Source organism: Bos taurus, chromosome 11 (genome assembly GCF_002263795.3).
Source record: "Bos taurus isolate L1 Dominette 01449 registration number 42190680 breed Hereford chromosome 11, ARS-UCD2.0, whole genome shotgun sequence".
NCBI lineage: Eukaryota > Metazoa > Chordata > Mammalia > Artiodactyla > Bovidae > Bos > Bos taurus.
The window spans coordinates 44131217-44155806 of NC_037338.1; the positions used below are offsets into that span (position 1 = coordinate 44131217).

The 24590-nt window shown below is 40.9% G+C and overlaps 1 protein-coding gene across 1 annotated transcript in view; it reads left to right on the forward strand.

Annotated features, from left to right (window-relative positions):
* Positions 1 to 24590, forward strand: part of EVA1A (eva-1 homolog A, regulator of programmed cell death) — an 85001-nt gene that overhangs the window by 39414 nt on the left and 20997 nt on the right. The window contains exon 2 of the mRNA NM_001435268.1: positions 23090 to 23261. Coding sequence (NP_001422197.1) covers positions 23210 to 23261 — 52 coding nt within the window. The 5' untranslated portion in view covers positions 23090 to 23209. The remainder of the gene's footprint in view (positions 1 to 23089; positions 23262 to 24590) is intronic.

The window sequence follows — 24590 nt, forward strand, 5'->3', positions numbered from 1 at the left end:
TTGTGCTTCACCCAGCCTAGCATTTCTCATGATATACTCTGCATATAAGTTAAATAAGCAGGGTGACAATATACAGCCTTGACGTAGTCTTTTCCTTATTTGGAACCAGTCTGTTGTTCCATGTCCAGTTCTAACTGTTGCTTCCTGACCTACATACAGATTTCTCAAGAGGCAGGTCAGGTGGTCTGGTATTCCCATCTCTTTAAGAATTTTCCACAGTTTGTGGTTATCTATATGGTCAAAGGCTTTGGCATAGTCAATAAAGCAGAAATAGATGTTTTTCTGGAACTCTCTTGTTTTTTCAATGTTCCAACGGATGTTGGCAGTTGGATCTCTGGTTCCTCTGCCTTTTTTAAAACCAGTTTGAACATCTGAAAGTTCGTGGTTCACGTACTGTTGAAACCTGGATTGGAGAATATTGAGCATTACTTTACTAGGGTGTGAGATGAGTGCAATTGTGAGGTAGTTTGAACATTCTTTGAAATTGGAATGAAAACCAACCTTTTCCAGTCCTGTGACCACTGCTGAGTTTTCCAAATTTGCTGGCATATTGAGTGCAGAACTTGCACAGCATCATCTTTTAAGATTTGAAAAAGCTCAGCTGGAATTCCATCACCTATGAACAATGTTCAACTTACTTGCCCGCAGAAAGATGGCTCTCATAGGAAAAGCAAAACTTCTTCCATAGGCATCTTTGTTTCTCCATTTCTAAAGTTTCCCTCTCTTGCAATTCCGGAAGGAAGGGACATACCATTTCTGCTACTTTGATTATTTCAACAAGTATTTTTTTTGAGTCCCATGTTTATAGGTGGGGCTATGTTTGAAGCACATTAACTCTTATCTAGTTTCTACCTTTCTAATAAAAGGGCCTGCTTCTTTAACTTCTTCCTGTTTAATATATTGGATTTCTCCTATGTATTGAATAACACAGTGATTTTTAAATTTTTTTAGCATTAATACTCTTCAAATGAAATCTTAAATGGAATATCAGTGAGTTAAAGAGAAGAAACAAAAATTGTGTGGTGTATTTGAAAACAATGAGACTGTTTGATGAATATAAAAATATAAATTGAAATGTTGTGATGACAGTGTAGCCTTGGAGTCTCCTCACTATTAATACTTCTCTGTGTTTTGTATTGGCTGTACAGCCTTAAGCAAATTATGGCCGCCAGACATTCAAAGTGATAGCACTTTTAAACAGGATACCTTGCAGATTCAGGTTATTTTGATTAAAATGATCCAGAAACTTGAAGAATATAGGAAAATGTGGTTTTAATGTTGACTAATTAATACTATGTAACAACTGTTTGCATTCTTTAATTATAAGGGATTTAATTGAAAGTAAGAAACAGATTCTTCAACCAATTTTTATCTTCCTTTCCCAGAAAATACTTCCTCAAAACATATTGTGCCATTATGATATGTTAATTATATTATTAAGAGTATTGTGACTTCAGTGCTTGTTTCTATTTAGTAATCACTCAAAGTCCTTACTGGGCTTCCCTGTGGCTCAGGTGGTAAGGAATCCACCTACAATGCGGAAGACCTGGGTTCCATCCCTGGGTTGCAAAGATCCCCTGGAGGACGGCATGGCAACCCACTCCAGTATTCTTGCCTGGAGAATCCCCATGGACAGAGGAGACTGATTGACTGCAGTCCATGGGGTTGTAAAGAATCGGACACAACTGAGTGACTAAGCACAGCACAGCACAAAGCCTTAAACACAGCAAAAAATATTTAATTTGGCATGTTGAGTCCAAACTTCAGTTGTCATTTTCATCACTGACATTTTGGCCTGCATTGCTGAGTTGGTCTTATTTGGATTTATAAAAGCCTTCCAAGCACTTTAAGAATAAAACAAACATTAAAGGTACCAATAATACCACAGTGCAATAGGCGTTGTGGTCACTTATTACCATACAGTTTACTGTTACCTCTTTATGTGAGCATGCACTCAATGGATATCCCAGAGTCTTGTCTGGCATGTAACCGAGCCATGGCATACTTGAGCCAAAGTGGTGGTGGTGGGCTTACTTATCCAGTTTTACAAAGAGAAGACTTACATGGATCTGAATCACTAAAGACATTTTCAGAACTATAGCTTTCCTAATTAATGACGTTTCTAATACATTACCTGATGGCTCAGTGGTAAAGAATCTACCTGCCAAGCAGGAGATTCAGGAGACACGGGTTCAATCCCTGGGTCAGGAAGATCCCCTGGAGGAAGAAATGGCAACCCACTCCAGTATTCTTACCTGTAAAAAATCCCATGGACAGAGTAGTCTGGCAGGCTACAGTCTTTGGGGTGGCAAAGAGTTGAACATGACTGAGCACAAGCTACCCTTAATATGTTCAAACATACTCATGATTTTCCTTTATTCTGTGCTTGTTCACATTTGGCATATCACACACACTGAATATATATGTTTATGGTTTAAAAAATATTTTAAAACACATAATTTGAGTCAAACATTTGTAGGACCCTGAAGCAAATAGGTTGAACTCCAGTGTATTGGAGTATGATGTAAGACAATGGTGGCTTCTAGGAAGCTGTAGAACTGACTTGTTGGCATCAGATAAATGTCTGCCCAGCTCATGGCTTTTCACCTTCTGGATGTTCAGCAGTTTGTCTGCATTGCATTGAATTGAATTGGCCCAGAGCAGGTCCTGTGTATCTGTGGACTAGTTCCCCCTGGAAGGTCTCAGGTGGAAGCTGTCTACCTTCTCAAGAATCCACACAGCTCTTGCCAAGGAAGGCTGGCACACCCCTACCTAGAATTTCCCTTTTCTCCAGCTCCCTGGAGGGCTACCGTGGGTTTCCAGACTCCACCTTGTTTTTGCTCCACTCTTCTGACTTCTTGTCTTCTCTGCGCTTCCCTTGTGGCTCAGCTGGTAAAGAATCTGCCTGCAATGTGGGAGACCCTGGTTCAATCCTTGGGTTTGGAAGATCCCCTGGAGAAGGGGAAGGCTACCCACTCCAGTATTCTGGCCTGGAGAATTCCATGGACTGTATAGTCCATGGGGTTGCAAGGAGTTGGACATGACTGAGCAACTTTCACTTTCTTTCTGACTTCCTCAGTGTCCCTGTGCTTATGCTCTGGTTTTAATAATTATCATGGACTTAGAAGTCAGCTTGGGACTTGGGAAGCCAAAATGGAAAAGAATCATGACTGGTAATGTTTCTTGTTCCCATTTGTGTGTTCCTTGTTCCCATTTGTGTGTTCCTTGGTGGGGCATTATATTTGTGAGTTCTCTACATCTACAGATGCTCCAGGTATACAGGACTTGGGAAGCCCTACTGGTGGCAGATGAAGCCTTTGCTTGAGGAATACAGGTTAAGAATAAAGTGGCAAGTGGATTGCCTTTTTTAATGGCCTGGATTAAAGATCCACAAGTCTGTCATCATGTTCTGCCTTGCTTGCAACCATAAAGAGAAAATCACACAGGATTTAGTCAGAATTATTCAAGCACATGTTGGTTGGCTGACCATCAGGACTGAAATTCTTTTCATGCCCAGTGTGGTGCAAATGTTGTAATTCTGTTTGACTACTTCCTGCCATCTCCATGAAGTTTCTTCTTTCTCTATCTGACACTTGGCAGGCTAGTTTTCACTAGGCTTCAGCCATGAGCTCTTTCCTTTACCTTTGGTATTCTTTGTCAGGGTTACCTCATCTGTTTTCATACTTCAGCTGATGACCCTCAAATGCTTTTAATTATCACTTCATTATCACAATATGACTCCAGAATTCCTTTACGTTATTATTCCTCCAAACCTCTTTACATGTCTTACAAGCTGACCAAATTCAATGTTCTTGGGTTTCCCTACGTTTCCTTCATGAAGGAGAATATGGTGTAAGACCCCTAATTTCAAAGAACTTATATAGCCTAATGCAAAAATATAGGAAACACATACTTTTACCACATGCAAAACATTGTCACAGAGGGCTACAGGGCTGTAAGAGAGGGAGCCATTATGTATGATGAGAATCAAAGAACGTTCTTACAGGAGATGATGTGACATGGATCTTGAAGGGTGGATAGGACTCAGAAGTGCATTAACATAGAGAAGAGCATTCAGCAGAGCAAAGCCCAGAGGTAGAACTGAGTGGGAAGTATATGAAGAAGAACATGATTCCATTTGCTGGGACTTTGGCTGTGTTGGAAAGCTAGGTTGGGAAGAACCTATGAAGGGCCTTGATTTACAGGCTAACACTTGAATTTTACTCTGTAGGTGGTGATTTTAGAACAGAGGAGTGGCATTATTAGAACACTTTCTGAATGCTCAGTCTGACACCAGTATATGATCTTGGGGTAGGAGAAGAAGAAAAGGGAACTCCTAAGTTAGGTGATTGGCAATGGGGACCAAAGAGGGGATATGAGGTAGAATTTACAGGGCAAGGGAGAGGAAGGGCCCAAGATGACTTCCAAGTGTGAGTATGAGTGATTGGGAGGGTCAGGATATTGTGAAAACTGTGGAGAAAATAGGAAGTAGTTTAGTGGGAGAATGAACTGAGGACACACTGGGCTGGGGAGATCTCAAGGAATCCAAGTGGAGACTCCCATCCCGCCTCATCCATCCTCAGTCCTTTAGATTCCCCTTTCAAGTTAAGGTGGTCTGGCTCCCTGCCTGGCTCTCCAAGCTAGAATCAACCCCAACTTGTATGCCCAGGCCTGTCTTACTTGGGGCAGTAAATATTTAAGAGGATGCCCTGACCTCCTGGGCACATATATTTGGGCATCAGTCAAAGAGTCAGACACAACTGAAGGGACTTAGCACGAACCTAACAGGCCAGCCTAGGGCTGATCCTAAGAACCTTGCAGGTTAGACCACCTCTAACCCACGTGCTTCATAGGACTGGTTTTTGTTTGTTTGCCTTTCAAATTCTTGTCCCTTTTCTTGTGTTCTCACTCCTATATGCCCTCCTGGGACAGACACCCCTGCTCCCAGACTAGTGCTAAGGTCCTAATACACATGGACAGAATCCAGAGGCTGAAAGCTAGTCTTTAAAGATAGCTTCCTGGATTCTGACCATTTTTAAGCCCCTTAGAGTTGACTCGGGCTTCCCAGGTGGTGCTAGTGGTAAAGAACTCACCTGGCAATGCAGGAGACATAAGAGACGCAGTTTCAATCCCTGGGTCAGGAAGATCCCCTGGAGGAGGGCATGGGAACCCACTGTAGTATCATGCCTGGAGAATCCCATGGACAGAGGAGTCTGGTGGCCTACAGTCCATGGGGCTGCAAAGAGTCGGACAAAACTAAAAGTGACTTAGCTCTGGCACTAGAGATGACTCCACTCTTCTGTCTACAAGATCAAATCCTCAGTGCCTGCATCATCCTTAGGGATGGGCCCTGGTTCTCTTCCCACTTCCAGGTGCTACTTCAAGCCCAGTACCACAGCTCACCAGTGACTTCCAGGAAATGTGAGGTGTGCAACATGTGCATGGCACACTCTGCATCCTGTACCTATCTGGGCCCTTATGAAAGCATCTTGCATCCTGCCTCCCAAGTTTTGAACATTCCTGTAGATCCTCACTCTTCCCTCTGTTGTACTCTGGTTGACCTCCCACACGACTGGACACCTGACCTTCATGCCATAGTGGAGGTATTTGGATTGCTGGTGCTTGATATTTCCCATATTGGTTGTTTTTGCTGCTGGTTGCCCCTTGGTTCGGACAGCGTCATCATTCAATTCCATGGATACTTCCTTTATGGTTTGGGGACTTCAGAAATAAACTGAAACTGGGGAGGAATCCGGGAGTATCCAGAGCCTTTGTGATTGACTTAGTCAAACATCTTCAATCACTTTCTTCTCCTAGTGAAGACTTCACATAATTAAAACCATTCCTGGCCAACACCAAATAAATTTTGCACATGCTGCTTGAGTTACTATGCAATTTTACCCTAGTGTGGCTTTTTCTGAAATTAGTATTTCACTGAAACTCTTCCTCTGGATAGGCTGAAACCAGAAACAGTGGAAATTCAACATTTGCTTTGTACAATGAAGCTTTAGGATAGGACTCCCCGCCCCCCCGACCCCGCCCACCTCAACATTTCTTAGATGTGTAGCTCATTTTGGGGAAAAAAAAAAAAGCGTTCTTGGCAGAATCCATGTAGCATGAGCCAAATATCCTAACTTGTGTTTCTATATACTCAGATATAAAGTGATGGAGAAAATGCGATTCTAAATGCCCATCATATAGCATTGGTGTATAAAAGTTAGAATTACCATTTGTTGAGTATCTACTATGTGCCAGGCATCTTACCATGCTTTGCATCCTCAAAAACGCCCTGTGAGTATGAATGTGCCAAACCTGGGCCTTCTGGCTTTCTGATCCATACTCTGCCCTACATAGGATGGACTAAACTGGAGGCTGCCTTTCTCAGGCTTAAGGGTGCTCTGATTTCCTGCTAGGTTTGGTCAGTAGAGTCACCAGTGAATGAATGGTTGGAGGGTGAGGAAAGGAGGAAGCTGGAGCATTTCCTTCCTTCCTCTTTTCCTCAGGTGTCTCCTCCAGTAGTGGCTGCATCTCCATGGTTCCATCTTCCACTATTTCAGTGCTCCATGGTTCCAGATTCTTCCTGGTGACCCTGGCTCCTGGAAAACACAGCCTTCTCCCAGTGTCCCTTCAGTTGGCTCCTGCGTATTGTTGCTAATCTCTGGTTTATCTCTGGCCCACTTTGTACAGTCTTACTCCAACTATTTTCCTCTTTTTAAAGTTCAAACCAATCTGAAAAGATTGTTAAATTCTTGACTTTTTCATCTATTATAGCAGTCTTCAAATCTCAGCTTCTCTGACACCTTCAACCTGTATTTATATCTTTATCAAATGCAACCAGTTCTCTGAAATAAATTTCTTTTGTTGTAAATACTTGAAGCAGTTTCTCTGGTTAGAAGGGGATTGACGGATTGAAGCAGGAATCATTAGCCTCATTTTAAGGATCAGGAAACAGAGGATCACAGAGGTTAACTGATTTGCTCAGTCTTAAATATAGGAAACAGAACTCTGGTTTAAACTCATGCTTGATCAGTCCTGAAGCTTGTGCCCTTTCCCCTATGTACATCTGTGTTCTGCTTACTGCTGCCACACAAATGGAATCTAATTTTTTTCTGAATAAATCCCTTCATCTTCTGGAAAAAGAAAACTCTCATAACCTCCTTCTCCAAGATTTCCCCAGATGAAATGTTCTATATCTCTTCAACTGTTCCTTATGAAAAAAAATTTTGAATTTCCCAAGAATCCCTCTGTGGCCCTTTTATTGCCATACTCGCTTCCCTTCTGACCCTAACCCCTCTTTAATCCCTAAAACCACTAATTTACTCACCATTTCTATAGTTTTGGCATTAAAAAAAAAGACTATTACATAAAGTCATACAATATGCAACCTTTTTGCACACTTTTTTTTAGATTCACTTTTTAAAAATATTTATTTACTTACTTTTGGCTGCTGTGGGTCTTCGTTGCTGTGTGCAGGTTTTCTCTAGTTGTGGCGAGCGACGGCTGTGCTTTGATGTGGTGTGCGGGCTTCCTGCTGAGAAACACAGGCTCTGGGGTGCGTGCGCTTCAGGAGCTGCAGCCCGTGGGCTCAGTGGTTGTGGTGCACAGGCTTAGTTGCCCCACAGCGTGTGGAATCTTTCTGGACCAGGGATTGAACTTGTGTCCCCTGCATTGGCAAATGGATTCTTAACCACTGGACCACTAGGGAAGTCCTGAAATCTTCTTGGATTGAGCTTTTAACTCAACATAATTTTTTAGAGATTTATCCAGGTTGTTGCATTTATTGAAAGTCTGTTCCTTTTTTCTTACGAGGTAGTATTCCATGGCATGAATATACCACAGAACAGTTACCCCTTGAAGACAATTTGAGTTGTTTTCAGTTTTTGGATATTACAAATAAAACTGCTTTAAATATCTGTGTGGGTTTTTGTGTGAATGTAAGTCTTCCCTTACTTAGAATAAATGCCCAGGAATAGTGCAATTGCTTGGTTATGTGATAGTTTTTTGAGGAACTAAGGAACTGTTTTCTAGAGTGGCTGTCTAATTTTACATCCTCACTAGCAATGTATCACTGATCTAATTTCTCCATATCTTTGTCAGCAATTGGTTTTGTCTCTATTTTTTAGTTTTGCTGTTTTGATAGATATGTAGTGGTATCTCATTGCTTTAATTTCATCTTCCTAGTGACTAATGATGTTGCATATCTTTTCATGTGCTTATTTGCTATTTCAGTATCTTTTTTGGTGAAATGTCTCTTCATGACTTTATCCCTGTTCTAAATGGATTGTTTGCTGTTTTTAATTGTTGCATTTTGAAGGTTCTTTATATAGTCTAGACAGTAGTCCCTTTGACAGATGTATGACTCGCACACTTCCCCCACTCTCTACTTGTCTCTTTATCCTCTTAACAGAAAGAATGTTTTTAATTTTGATGAAATCCAGATTATCAATTTTCCCTGTTATGCATTGTGGTTTTGGTGTCAAGTCTGAGAATTCTTTACCTAATGCTAGATTCTGAAGATTTTCTTTTTTTTTTTCTAAAAGTTTTGTAGTTTTATGGTTTGTATTTGGTCTGTGATTCACTCTGAGTAAACTTTTATGAATATATGAGGCTTGGGTCAGGGTTCACTTTTTTGCCTTAGGCTGTCCAGTTTCTCCAGCACCATTTGTTGTAAAAGCTCTTTCCTCCATTGAACTGCAAAGCACCTTTGTCAAAAATCAGTTGGGCGTATTTACGTGGGTCTATTTCTGGGTTATTTATTCTGCTCCACTGCTTCATGTTTCTGTCTTTCATAAGTAACACACAGTCGTGATTAATGTAGCTGTATACTAGTAAGTTTTGATATAGGTAGACTTATTCCTCCCACTTAATTCTTTTTCAAACGTGTTTTAACCATTCTAGTTCCATTGCATTTTTATATAAATTTCAGCAAAATCTTATTTATATCTACCAAAAGTCTTGCTGGTTTTCTTGTCTGTCTGTTTTTGGCTGGGGTTTTAATAAGAATTCATTATACTTATATCTTTTTGGCCTTTTATGCAGCTCTCACAGCAAGTATACTGGGGTGGTTTGCCATTCCCTCCTCCAGTGGGTCATGTTTTGTCAGAATTCTCTGCTGTGACCTGTCTTGGGTGGCCCTGCATGGCATGGCTCATAGCTTCATTGAGTTGTGTAAGCCCCTTCACCACGACAAGGCAGTGATCCTTGAAGGGGACTATATACACAGAAGAACTGTATAGAAAAAATCTTAATGAACTGGATTACTATGACAGTGTGGTTAGTCACCCAGAGCCAGACATTCTGGAGTGCAAAGTCAAGTGGGCCTTAAGAAGCACTGCTGTTAATAAAGCTAGTGGATGTGATGAAAGTCCAGCAGAACTATTCAAATCCCTAAAGGATGATGCCATCAAGGTTTTGCATTCAGTATGTCAGCAAATCTGGAAGACCCAGCAGTGGCCACAGGACTGGAAAAGGTTGATCCTCATCCCAGTTCCAAGGAGGGTAGTACCAGAGAGTGTGCTAACCATCGGACATTGCACTCATCTTCCATGCTAGTAAGGTCGTGCTTAGAATCTTGCATGCTAGGCTTCAGCGTTATGTGAACCAAGAAATTCCAGATGTCCAAGCTGGGTTTAGAAAAGGAAGAGGAACTAGAGATGAAATTGCCAATATTCACCGGATTATAGAGAAAGCAGGGGAATTTCAGAAAAACATCTCTGACTGCATGGATCATGACAAACTGTGGAAAGCTCTTTGAGAGACAACTCATTGGACAAGCCCCTGATGCTGGGAAAGATTGAGGGCAGAAGGAGAAAAGGGTGTCAGAGAATGAGAGGGCTGGACAGCATCACCGATACAATGAACATGAACTTGGGCAAACTTCAGGAGATGGTGAAGGACAGAGAGGCCTGGCGTGCTGCAGTCACAAAGAGTCGGACACAACTGAGCGATTGAACTGAACTGACAGGGCGACTGCCCAACAACAACAACAATACTTGTATATCACTTTGGGGAGACTTAGTATCTTTACTATATTGAATCTTTCAGTCCACAACCATGGTCTCCTTTCATTTTTTAGATCTCTGATTTCTCTCCACAGCATTGTGTAGTTTTCAGCTTTAGAGTTCTATACATGTTATGTTACATTTATATCTAAGCGTTTAATTTTTTGAGCAATTGTAACTGGTATTGTATTTTTAATTTCAGTGTCCACATGCTCATTACTAGCATTTAGAAATAATCTTGATTTTTGTATGTTTTATCTGTTTATCTTCCCTGTGATATTGCTGAACTCACTTATTAGTTTTAAGGGTTTGTTGTGGTTGTTGTTGACTTTTTTGTTTTGTGTTTTTAGATTCCTTGGTATGCTCTATGTAGACCATCAGTTCAGTTCAGTTCACTCGCTCAGTCGTGTCCGACTCTTTGCGACCCCATGAACCACAGCACGCCAGGCCTCCCTGTCCATCACCAACTCCCGGAGTCCACCCAAACCCATGCCTATTGAGTTGGTGATGTCATCCAACCATCTCATCCTCTGTTATCCCCTTCTCCTCCTGCCCTCAATCTTTCCCAGCATCAGGGTCTTTTCAAATGAGTCCATCATCTCTTCTGCAAATAGAGACAGTTCTGTTTCTTCTTTCTAATTTGTATCTGATCTATAGCTAAGGACAGATCAGTTCAGTACAGTCGCTCAATTATGTCCGACTCTTTATGACCCCATGGACTGCAGCACGCCAGGCCACCCTGTCCATCACCAACTCCTGAAGCTTACTCAAACTCATGTCCATCGAGTCGGTGATGCCACCCAACCATCTCATCCTCTGTCATCCGCTTCTCCTCCTGCCTTCAATCTTTCCCAGCATCAGGGTCTTTTCCAATGAGTCAGTTCTTTCCATAAGGTGGCCAAAGTATTGGAGTTTCAGCTTCAGCATCAGTCCTTCCAATGAATATTCAGGACTGATTTCCTTTAGGTTGGACTGGTTGGATCTCCTTGCAGTCCAAGGGACTCTCAAGAGTCTTCTCCAGTACCACAGTTCAAAAGCATCAATTCTTCGGCATTCAGCTTTCTTTATAGTCCAACTCTCACATCCATACATGACCACTGGAAAAACCAAAGCCTTGACTAGACGGACCTTTGTTGGCAAAGTAATGTCTCTGCTTTTTAATATGCTGTCTAGGCTGGTCATAGCTTTTCTCCCAAGGAAGAAACATCTTTTAATTTCGTGGCTTCAGTCACCATCTGCAGTGATTTTGGAGCCCCCCAAAATAAAGTCAGCCACTGTTTCTACTATTTCCCCATCTATTTGCCATGAAGTGATGGGACCGGATGCCATGATCTTAGTTTTCCAAAAGCTGAGTTTTAAGCCAACTTTTTCACTCTCTTCTTTCACTTTCATCAAGAAGCTCTTTAGTTCTTCTTCTCTTTCGGCCATAAGGGTGGTGTCATATGCGTATCTGAGGTTATTGATATTTCTCCAGGCAATCTTGATTCCATATTGTGCTTCATCAGATAGCTATAACTTAATTTGCTTTTGAGATTTCTTTCTCTGTTTTAGTTTTCAGAAATTTAATTAAAATGTGTTCTGGGGACTTCCGTCTGCCTGCCAGTGCAGGGGACATGGGTTTGATCCCTGGTCCAGGAAGATGCCCAGGGCAACTAAGCCCATGTGCTGCACCTCCTGAAGTCTGTGTGCTCTAGGGCCCATTTTCTGCAACAAGAGAAGCCATGGCAGTGAGAAGCCTGCACACTTCTCTAGTTGTGGCGAGCAGGACAGAGAGTAGCCCCCACTCACCACAATTAAAGAAAGCCCACATGCAGCTATGAAGACCCAGTGTAGCCAAAAATAATACATAAAAAAAAAATTTAATGTGTTTTAGCATGGATTTCTTTTTTGATAATAGCTATTTTTATTTATTTAAGATTAAATTTTTATTGGGAAATAGTTGGTTTACAATGCTGTGTTAGTTTCAAAGTAAATCATTTATGCATATATCCACTCTTTTTTAGATTCTTTTCCCATATAGACCATTACAGAATACTGAGTAGAGTTCCCTGTACTATACCATAGGTCCTTACAAGTTATTTATTTTATAATATAGTAGTGTGCATCAGAGAAGGAAATGGCAGCCCACTCCAGTGTTCTTGCCTGGAGAATCCCAGGGACGGTGGAGCCTGGTGGGCTGCCGTCTATGGGGTCGCACGGAGTTTGACACGACTGAAGCGACTTAGCAGCAGCAGCAGTGTGCATACGTCGATCCCAGTCTCCCAATTTATCTCTCCTACCCCTTTCCCACCTGGTAACCATAGGTGTGTTTTCTACCTCTGTGACTCTATCTCTGTTTTATAAATATTTCATTTGTGCCATCTTCTTTAATATTCCACATATAAGTTTTATCATATGATATACCTTTCTCTGACTTACTTTACTCAGTATGACAATCTGTAGTCCATCCATGTTGCTGCAAATGGCACTATTTTGTCCTTTTTTATGGCAGAGTACTATTCCATTGTATATATGTACTCCATCTTCTTTATCCATTCCTCTGTTGAATGACTTTTAGGTTGCTTCCATGTCCTGGCCGTTATAAACAATACTGCAATAAACCTTGGGGTGCATGTATCTTTTCAAATTATGATTTACTCCAGATATATGCTTAAGGGTGGCATTGCTGGATCATATGGTAACTCTATTGTTCATTACTATTCTTCATAGTGCCTGTACCAATTTACATGCCTTCCAATGGTGTGGGAAGTTTACCTTTTCTCCACACTCTCTCCAGATTGATTGTTTTTAGATTTTTTGAAGATGGTCATTCTGATAATGGTATGAGCTGATGTCTCATTGTAGTCTTGACTTGCATTTCTCTAACAATTAGCATGTTTTGTCAGAACTCTCCATTATGACCTGACTATCTTGGGTGGCCCTGAACAACATGGCTCATAGCTGAGAAGAGAAATAAAAGGCAAAGGGAAAAAGGAAAGATATACCCATCAGAATGCAGGGTTCCAGAGAATAGCCAGGAGAGATTAGAAAGCATTCCTAAGTAAACAATTCAAAGAAACAGAGGAAAACAATAGAATGGGAAAGAGTAGAGATCTTCTCAAGAAAATTAGAGATACCAAGGGAATGTTTCATGCAAGAAACTGTGTGGAACTAACAGAAGCAGAAGATATTAAGAGGAGGTGGCTAGAATACACAGAAGAACTGTACAAAAAAGATCTTCATGACCCAGATAATCACGATGGTGTGATCACTCACCTAGAGCCAGACATCCTTGAGTGTGAAGTCATGTGGGCTTTAGGAAGCACACTACAAACAAAACCAGTGAAGGTGATAGAGTTCAAGCTAGCTATTTCAAATCCTAAAGGATGATGCTGTTAATGTGCTGCACTCAATATGTCAGCAAATTTGGAAAATTCAGCAGTAGTCACTGGAAAAGTTCAGTTTTCATTCCAGTCCCAAATAGGGCAGTGCCAAAGAATGTTCAAACTACTGCACAGTTCACTCGTCTCACACAGTAGCAAAGTAATGCTGAAAATTCTCCAAGCCAGGCTTCAGCAGTGTGTGAGCCGAGAACTTCCAGATGTTCAAGCTGGATTTAGAAAAGACAGAGGAACCAGAGATCAAATTGCCAACATCCATTGTATCATAGATAAAGCTAGAGAATTCCAGAAAAGCATGTACTTCTGCTTCATTGACTATGCTAAAGCCTTTGATTATGTGGATCACAACAAATTGTGGAAAATTCTGAAACAGATGGGAATACCAGACCACCTTACCTGCCTCCTGAGAAATCTGTATGCAGGTCAAGAAGCAATAGTTAGAACCAGACATGCAACAACAGACTGGTTCCAAATAGGGAAAGGAGTACATCAAGACTGTATATTGTCACCCTGCTTATTTGACTTATATGCAGAGTATATCATGCAAAATGCCAGGCTGCTTGAAGCACAAGCTGAAATCAAGATTGCTGGATAAATATTAATAATCAGATATGCAGATGGCTCCACTCTTACGGCAGAAAGTGAAGAGGAACTAAAGAGTCTCTTGATGAAGGTGAAATAGGAGAGTGAAGAAGCTGGCTTAAAACTCAACATTCAAAAAACTAAGATCGTGATATCTGGTCCTATTACTTCATGGCAAATAGATGGGGAAACAATGGAAACAATGAGACTCTTGGGCCCCAGAATCACTGCAGATGGTGATTGTAGCCATGAAGTTAAAACACACTTGCTCTTTGGAAGAACAGCTATGATAAACCTCAGTTCAGTTCAATCACTCATTCGTGTCCCACTCTTCGCGACCCCATGGACTGCAGCACGCCAGGCCTCCCTGTCCATCACCAACTCCGGGAGTTTACTCAAACTCATGTCCATTGAGTCGGTGATGCCATCCAACTATCTCATCCTCTGTCATCCCCCTCTCCAACCACCTTCAATCTTTCCCAGCATCAGGGTCTTTTCCAATGAGTCAGTTCTTCGCATCAAGTGGCCAAAGTATTAGAGTTTGAGTTTCAGCTTCAGCATCAGTCCTTCCAAAGAATATTCAGGACTGATTTCCTTTAGGTTGGACTGGTTGTATCTCCTTGCAGTCCAAGGGATTCTCAAGAGTCTTTTCCAATACCACAGTTCAAAAGCATCAATTTTTCAGCGCTCAGCTTTCTTTATAGTCCAAATCTCACATCCATACATGACTACTGAAAAAACCATAGCTTTGACTATACATACCTTTGTTAGTAAAGTGATATCTCTGCTTTTTAACATGCTGTCTAGGTTGGTCATGCATTATCTTTTAGAATTTGAAGTAGCTCAAAAGATCAACATTCAGAAAACTAAGATCATGGCATCTGGTCCCATCACTTCATGGCAAATAGATGGGGAAACAGTGGCTGACTTTATTTTTTGGGGGCTCCAAAATCACTGCAGATGGTGATTGCAGCCATGAAACTAAAAGACGCTTACTCCTTGGAAGGAAAGTTACGAAGAACCTAGACAGCATATTAAAAAGCAGAGACATTACTTTACCAACAAAGGTCTGTCTAGTCAAGGCTATGGTTTTTCCAGTAGTCATGTATGGATGTGAGAGTTGGACTATAAAGAAATCTGAGCACCAAAGAATTGATGCTTTTGAACTGTGGAGCAAGCGTCTTTTAATTTCCTGGCTGCAGTCACCATCTAAGGTGATTTTGGAGCCCCCCAAAATAAAATCTGTAACCATTCCCACTGTTTCCGCATCTATTTGCCATGAAATGATGGGACCAGATGCCATGATCTTAGTTTTCTGAATGTTGAGTTTTAAGCCAACTTTTTCACTCTCCTCTTTCACTTTCATCAAGAGGCTCTTTAGTTCTTTTTCACTTTCTGCCATAAGAGTGGTGTTATCTGCATATCTGAGGTTATTGATATTTCTCCTGGCAGTCTTGATTCCAGCTTGTGCTTCTTCCAGCCCAGCATTTCTCATGATGTACTCTGCATATAAGTTAAATAAACAGGGTGACAATATACAGCCTTGACATACTCCTTTCCCAATTTGGAACCAGTCTGTTGTTCCATGTCTGGTTCTAACTGTTGCTTCCTGACCTGCATACAGATTTCTCAACAGGCAGGCCAGGTGGTCTGGTATTCCCATCTCTTTAAGAATTTCCCACAGTTTGTGGTTATCTATATGGTCAAAGTCTTTGGCATAGTCTATAAAGCAGAAGTAGATGTTTTTCTGGAACTCTCTCACTTTTTCAGTGATCCAGAGGATGTTGGCAACTTGATCTCTGGTTCCTCTGTGTTTTCTAAATCCAGCTTGAATTTCTGGAAGTTCATAATTCATGTACTGTTGAAGCCTGGATTGGAGAATTTTGAGCATTATGTTGCTAGCGTGTGAGATGAGTGCAATTGTGCGGTAGTTTGAACATTCTTTGGCATTGCCTTTCTTTGGGATTGGAATGAAAACTGACCTTTTCCAGTCCTGTAGCCACTGCTGAATTTTCCAAATTTGCTGGTATATTGAGTGCAGCACTTTTACAGCATCATCTTCCAGGATTTGAAGTAGCTCAACTGGAATTCCATCACCTTCACTAGCTTTGTTCACAGTGGTGCTTCCTAAGGCCACTTGACTTTGCGTTCCAGGATGTCTGGCTCTAGGTGAGTGATCACACCATTGTGATTATCTGGGTCGTGAAGATCTTTTTTGTATAGCTCTTGTATTCTTGTCACCTCTTCTTAATATCTTCTGCTTCTGTTATGTCCATACCATTTTTGTCCTTTATTTTGCCCATCTTTGCATGAAATGTTCCCTTAGTATCTCTAGTTCTCTTGAAGAGATCTCCAGTCTTTCCCATTCTATCGTTTCCCTCTATTTCTTTGCACTGATCACTGAGGAAGGCTTTCTTCTCTCTCCTTGCTGTTCTTTGGAACTTCTAGCAGATGGAGCAAATCAGGCTTACTTGGCTAGAGGGCCAATATTTACTGAAATGACACTTAGGATTTTAACTTATCCTTAACAACTGTAGTTCTCAATTTCTTTACCCTTATTTCTAAAATTTGCATTTTAAAAAGATGGCAGAGATAAAGTGTTCCCCTGAATACCAGATATGAACATTTACATTTTGAAGGTATAGGCAGATTTCTCCTAGGATGACTTTGTTTCCCCTCTGTTTAATACTTACAAGCCTTTTGAGAAAAATAAGGTTTTGGGAGTGGTAAAAAAGGATTGATGGGCTTCGGATTACTTTTGGAGCCACACTTCTGGTCCTGTAAAGGCTAAATTTGTAAAACAAGGATGGTTTGTTTTTATTTCTTTCTCCCCCTCTCTCTCTCTCTCTTTTTTTGTTTTTCTCCAAGTTTGGGTGGCTACCCCAGTGATATGGAAGGACTGACATACTCATTTGCCTGTGCTGCAATGTTTTTGTTTTACCATTTAGCTTAAGGGAGAAGGCCTTCCCCTAAAATTCCTCCAAATGTTAGCTATGGTTAGTGTGAAAGTGAAAGTGTTAGTCACTCAGTCATGTCTGACTCTTTGTGACCCCATGGACCGTAGCCCACCAGGCTCCTCTGTTCATGGAATTCTCCAGGCAAGAATACTGGAATGGGTTGCCATTTCCTTCTCCAGGGGATCTTCCCCAGTCAGGGATTGAACCTGTGTCTCCTGCATTGCAGGCAGACTGTTTACCTTCTGAGCCACCAGGGAAGTCCATGATTAGTGTAGTGACCTCCCATTTTGGTAGTCTATTTACAAACACTTTTGAGGATCTTCCCTAGGCTTAAGGAATTTGTACCTTACATTTAGACACTCTTAAACCATTTTTACTTAATAATCATTGGCTGGATATCTTCAGCCAATCCCAGAACCTTGATAGTCCACATTATAGGGTCTACTAAGGCTTCTCTTTTAGTTTCAGCTTTTATCTGTTACTTTCTACTTTCTGTTAGAACCACCTGGTGATAAGGGTGGTTACATTGGCCCTCAAGAAACAGAGAAGCCCCTAACTTGGTTATTAAATCTCTTCCCATTAAAGGGATGGGACAATCAGGCACAAACAGAAAGGCATGTAAAAACAGCTGGCCATTGATTTTGCACAAAAGAGGTTTCTAGGAAAGTGTGCCCCTTCCTTTTCCCTGACACCCCCATTACATACTCTTTATGGTTGCTAAGGTTTCCAATACTTTGGGTTAAGACTGAGAAGGTTGTACCACATTTAACATATTTCTCTGGGTATGTTAAGACTTTCTGGCCATATCCCTATTACTGAAAACCAAATAAGCCCATTGGAACAAATCATTCATCAGTGTCTGAGGACCAGCAATTGTTTTCTGAATTTTGTTCCTGGGGCAGACTGGGGTATGAAATGCATAAAAAAAAAAGGCTCTGTCCCTCGGGGGAGGAGGTATCCGTGTTCATGTACCTCCTTATAGGCTCTACTACCTTGGAAGACTGCGAGACTTTTCTCCTGTCCCTGTTGGAACTCTTGCCTCAAGCTTCCATCTTGTATGCGTCCTCTCCTAGTCCTGAGGAAGTGCCCTGCTTGCCACCCGACTGAACCAGTCAGCCTGTTGTCCTTTTAGTCTTCAAAGTGGCTCACTCTAAAGTCTACTCAGAAATACTCTCTGAGACTTACGCATGCACGCAGAATGTTGTTAGTCACTCAGTCATTTCCAGCTCTTCACAACCCCATGGACTGTAGCCCGCCATACTCTTCTGTCCATGGAATTTTCCAGGCAAGAATACTGGAGTGGCTAACCCTTCCCTTCTCCAGGGAATCTTCCTGACCCAATATCAAACCCAAGTCTTCTGCATTGCAGGTAGATTATTTACTGTTTGAGCCACTAGGGAAGCTCTTATGCATACAAAGCTCATGCCTAATTGCTCTTTTTGTTTTTCAACCAGCTAGAATTTATTGAGAACCTCCTTTCATTAGGTACCAGGATAATAAGGATTTGTAAGATGCCTCTTCAGTAAACTGATAATTCCAATTACAATAGCATAGGTCCAATGTTAGAAAAATATTTGGATACTTTGACAGAGAAGAAAAGAGTCTGGAGCATTTGAAGCTTTGCTTCATTAAACTGTTCTTTTTTAAAAAGAATCATGAATTTTTATTAATTTTTACACAAACACATTTTTACATTCAGTGACATATGTTTTTCCTCTTAATCTATAAATGTGATAGAGTATAGTTATTTACATTAAATTTTTTATAAGTGAGATAATAAAAGCTTTTACATAAAGTTAAGCCAGATTAGAATTGTATTGACTTCAACTTTTTACATCAAAGTGTTGCTTATGTATAATATTCCATAAATTACAAGTGTACAATATAGTGATTCACAATTTTTAAACATTATACTGCATTTTTTGTTATTATAAAATATTGGCTATATTCTCTGCATTGTATAGTGTATCTTTGCAGCTTATTTTACACATAATACTTTGTACTTCTGAATCCCCTACTCCTTATTCCTCCTCCCCCCTTCCCTCTCCTCACTGGTAAACACTAGTTCTCTGTGTCTGTGAGCCTGCTTCTTTTTTGTTGTACTCACTAGTTTCTTGTATTTTTTTAGATTCCACATATAAGTTATATCATGTAGTATTTTGACTTCAATTTTACTATCACTATAATTCTATTACCATTCCTGTTAACTGAAAATCAATATTTGATTACAGAATTCTCTAAAGAATCTTTAAAATTTAACCTTTAAAATTTATTGTGTACCTCATCAATAGCTTATATTATTATTAATTTAAAAATTGTGAAAATTTCCTATTTTAGTCATTTTTAAATGCACAACTCAATGGCATCAAGTACATTTGCTTTGTTGTACAACCATTATCACTATCTATGTCCAGAACCCTTTTCATTTTGCAAGATTGAATCTTTGTACTCTGCACCCATTGAACAGTAATTTCCCATTCCTGCCTTCTCCCCACCCCTAACAGTCACCATTCTTCCTTCTGTCTCTATGAATTCAACTACTCTAAATACTTCATATAAGTGGAATCATACCTTATTTGTTCTTTTGTGACTGGATTATTTCATTTAACACAATGTCCTCAAGATTCATCCATGTTGTTGCATGTGTCCGAATTTCATTCCTTTTGAAGACTGTGAGTAATACTCCTTTGTATGCATATACCACATTTTACTTATCCATTTGTCTGAGGATAGACACTTTGGTTTATCTTTAGGCTACTGTAATAGTGTTTCATATGATAAACAAATATCTGAGTCCCTGTTTTCAATTCTTTTGGTTGTAGACCCAGAGATGAATTGCTGAATCATATTTTTAATTTTTTTTTTTGAGACACTGCCATACTATCTCCCATAGTGCCTCCACAATTTTACCTTCCCACCAAGAGTACAAGTGTTCCTCTCAAGTCCCCTCAAATACTTGATCCTTTCTGTTCTTTTTTAATGGTAGCCATCCTAATGAATGTGGGGAGGTATTTCCCTGTGTTTTGATTTGCATTTCCTTAGTAATGTTGAGCATCTTTTCATGGATTATTGGTCATTCATAAATCTTCTTTAGAGAAAGGGGTATTCAAGCTCTTAGCACATTTAAAAATCAGATTGTTTGTTGTTATTGAGTTGTAGGAGTTCTGTATATAATCTAGATATTAACCCCTTATCAGATGTATGATTTGCAAATATTTTCTCCCATTCCATGGATTCCCTTTCACTCTGTTGAATGTATCCTTTGATGCACAGAAGTTTTAAGTTTTGATGTAGTCTGGCTTATCTACTTTTATTTTGTTGCCTGTGCTTTTGATATAAAGTTCAAGAAATCATTGCTGAATCCTGTGTCATGGAACTTTTCCTCTGTGTTTTCTTCTAGGAGCTTTATAATTTTAACTCTTCCATTTAGGTCTTTTATCCATTTTTAGTTAAATTCTTTTAGTATGGTGTAAGGTAAGGGTTCAACTTCATTCTTTCACACGTGGATATCCAGTTTTCTCAACAAGACTATTCTTTCCAAGTTGTATGGTCTTGGCTCCTTTGTTGAAAATAATCGAACCATATATATAAGGTTTTATTTCTTGGCTCTCTATTTTATTCCATTTATCTATATGTCTGTCTTCATGCAAGTACTATATTGTTTGGGTTACTGTAGCTTTGTAATATGTTTTGAAATCAGGAAGGGTGAGGCTTCCAGCTTTTTTTGTTTATTTAAGACTGCTTTGGTTATTTGGATTGCTTGATATTCCATATGAATTTTAGTATGGATTTTTCTATTTCTTAAAAAGGGAAGTCTTCATGATTTTGAGACTATCATAGAACTTTTGAATTATTTCTTAAAGGAAACATTAGCCAGACAGATAAAAGGAGGAGGGGCTTTTAGGCAAAAGGAAGGGTATAACAAAAAGCATGAAAAGGTAAAAGACCTTAGTATATTTGGGGAACTGAAAGTAATTGGGTATTTTTGAAGTATTAGGCATATTTCTATCTCTATGTATATGTGTAAGAGTGTAGACTTGATTAGGAGATGAATTAGGAGCTAAAATAGAGGTCATATATTGTGAAAGTAGATATGTGTTGTTAAGTTTAATGAGGATTAGTTGAAGGGTTGGACTATGGAGTGAAATGATCAGATTTGTACTTTATATATAAAGATAATCTTGTTGGTGAGAGTGGGTGCTAGGTTGAATAGGAAGAGTTATTGGCAGAAGCATCAGTTAGGAGACTATTAGAAAACTCACAGAAATGAAATGAGATTTGCACTATAGTAAATTTTAGATGGGGATAGAAATGGGGGAATGGACCTGAAATAGCTTTGTCCCACTACATACTCCATTTTTCATTGACTTCACTTTCTTCCTAGGTCCTGAAGTCCTTAGACCTTCAGTTCAGAGTTCAGTCTCTGAACTCAGTATGGTGGTTCCAAGTCTTCACCTATATCATCTAGTTGTCACCATTTAGGAACTCAAATGGCATGAGGGCTCAGAGATACAGGGGCCCCTAAGCAGCACCTAGTCCCCTCTCAGAGCCCCCTAGCTCCCACTCCTCATCCTGCTTCTCCCTAGGCCTCTGGCTGCTCCAAGGACCTTATGTTGGTTTCTGTCTTACCTGTGGGTTGGTCTGTCTTTCCTTGCTTTAGTCTTCCATAAGCCCATTGGAATTCATCAAAGTGAGAGTTGCCTTACCTGTTGTTACCCATTCCACCCACCTATGGAACTGTGGTTCTCCAAGCCCTCTATATGTGATCCATGGTAACCAATGTCTGTGACCCATCTGAGAACCTGTTTCTTCTGCAAGGACTGGAGCTTTCTGCTTCTCTTACTTTCCTCAGGGCTTTCCTTGTGGCTCAGCTGGTAAAGAATCTGCCTGCAATGCAGGAGACCTGGGTTCAATCCCTGGGTTGGGAAGATCCCCTGGAGAAGGGAAAGGTTACCCACTCCAGTATTCTGGCCTGGAGAATTCCATGGACTGTATAGTCTATGGGGTCGCAAAGAGTCAGACACGACTGAGTGACTTTCACTTCACTTCACTACTTACCCCAACCTGACATCCTTCCATACCCTGTGACTCAGTTTCCTGTTTTCAGCTGGAGAGTGGCACTGAATAGGAATCATTAAAATCTTTGCCACTTGAAAGCCTCAGCTGTCTGCCAGGGCTTCACTGAATCAACTGGTAATGAAGATGCTGGGCCTGAGCAACGATAGCAGCTGGGGAAAGAATGTGTCCCCCCAGCCAGAGGCTGAGCCACTGAATACTGAGATCCCAAGTTCCTCTTTGGAACCCCAGTGATACAGTTCCTTTGACGGGTAGCTCATAGCACTGCATGTGTGTTTGGTTAGCCCACCACTATCACAGTGGAGTCATGGAGCTAGGGGCAGGGAACATGCTTGAGCTCCCAACTTCTTGGGGGCATTTTAGAACTGGAACCACTTTAGCAGTTCTAAAAGAGCCAGCTCTGATCCATTTCCAAGAATCCACATCTGGTGATATATGGGATGAGGCAAACTGATCAAAGTACCTGAGTGCCAACAGTACAGGGAAAAGCAGAGCCAAGTGAAGAGCAGGCTGTGGCTTGGGGGTAAAATGCAGTGACTAAAATGACAATGGACTGCACCTCATAGACAAACCAGTGAGAATGAAATGAAACATATCACAGAAAGATGAGGGAGAAATGTTTAAATGGGAAATGGGAAAGAGATGGGGAAGAGAAGGGCTTCTCAGGTAGTGCTAGCAGAAGAGAACCCACCTGCCAATGCAGGAAACATGGGTTCGATCCCTGGGTCAGGAAGATCCCCTGGAGGAGGGCATGGCAATCCACTCCAGTACTCTTGCCTGGAGGATCCCATGAATAGAGGAGCCTGGTAGGCTATAGTCCATAGGGTCGCAAGGAGTCGGACATGACTGAAGCAATTTAGCACACATGCATGCAGGGAAAAGAAAGGAGAAAGGCCAGGAAGAAACGACCTAAGCAGTTACTGCTTCTTTGAAAGCCAAGAAGCTGTTATAGCAAAGGGAATAAAACCTCAGGTCTTTGCAGCCCCCTGGCTGGGAAATTAAACTGACTTTTGTTCTTGAGCCCAGGCTACCTGGAACACAGCTTCAGGAAATCAGAATGTGTTCTCATCACTCACTTTGTGTTCCCAAACAGAAGAGAAGAGAGGGAGGGTGGCCACCTTGATCCAGCTAAAGCATCTCCAGGAGGCCTTCTCTGGATGTCACATCGAGGCTGCCCTTCTGCCACAACACGGAACTGGTGATCCCCGAGTGCATGGACATGGCTTTGCTCAGCAATATCCTAGCGGCCTATTCCTTTGTCTCAGGTAGTTGTCCAGTCTCAGCTGGGCCAGGTCTGAGGCCTTGGGCTGGGCAGAGTCATTTCCTGAGTGGCCATCTCTGGCCTTTTACTCAGGAGAAAAATGGTATGCAGACTTATCAGAAGGGCTCTGTGTTACTGAGTTTTGAATGGAAAATCTGGTTTGAAAGTTAAGTTTTCTCTAATTTGGCAAATGGGAGTTCTAAGAGCTTTATATAATGTTTGGTTTCCTTTTGGGCTCAAGTGAGTGAATGAAGTAGCCTGGGGCTGCTGTTGGCTTCTGTCATTAAGCATTTAACTCTGATATGAAAGGCCAGAATGGAGTATCCTCAGCCTGATTTTTTCTCAGCAGTGGTTCTCAACCCTGTGTAGGGTGTGTGTATGTGTGTGTGTGTGTGTGTGTGTGTGTGGTCTGTGTTTCGGGGGCTATGTGGAGAAGTTTGATAACTCTCTGGGAGACATGGAAACAAAAAATATGAGTCTGAGAGAGTCTAGTATTTGCCTTTTCCTTGATTCCAGGTTGTTTTCTTTTAGGAAGCTGGCTGACTTTCTCAAGATCATTTCCTGAGAACAGGTGCTGTACATATAAAAGGAGTCATTTAAAAATACATGAAAATATACCTCAATAAAGCTGGAAAATTTTTAAAATGCATGAAAATGCTCAATGGTTTCAAAGACCAAACTGATTTTCTGCTGCTGGAGTGAGTTTTTTAAGCTTTGGTAGTTGACTTTTCTTTATTTTAATATCTCTATTGTATAAAAAGGAAGGGACTGAGGTTCTGAATAGATGTCCTTTGAGAGCCTGGTTTTAATTTCTAGTTCTCTAGTCAGGGTTGACATGTGATGACCTCAGAGTTCAGATACAAAACCTGACTCTTCTATTTACAATGTCAAATCTGAGCCAGAATTGAGGATAAAGGAAGTTCATGGCTTCTTGCTGAGAGAGCATCTTGGATGACGTGCAATCTGATTTTAGAATGGAAGACTTCTCAGGAGCTTGGCTGGCTCCTTAGTGGTTGGCAAGATGCCACATGTCATCTTCACATGTATCGAGTCCATGGTTCTCCCTTCTCAGATCAGCAAAGGCTCAGGTCATCAGTCAGCTCCTCACTTCCCAAAGTGATGCCAAAAGCTCAGCTTCTCTACAAACTGGTGCCAAATCGAATCTCAGAGAGTTTTAGGTGAAGTAGAAATGGATAGCTTTATTACTTTGCCAGGCAAAGAGGGACACAGTGGATTCCTGCCTCAAAAAACTATGTGTTCCCACTTGGAGAAGATTGAAAGTTCATAGTAATTGTTCAAAGAGGGCATGATCAGCTCATGGGCATTCTTCTTA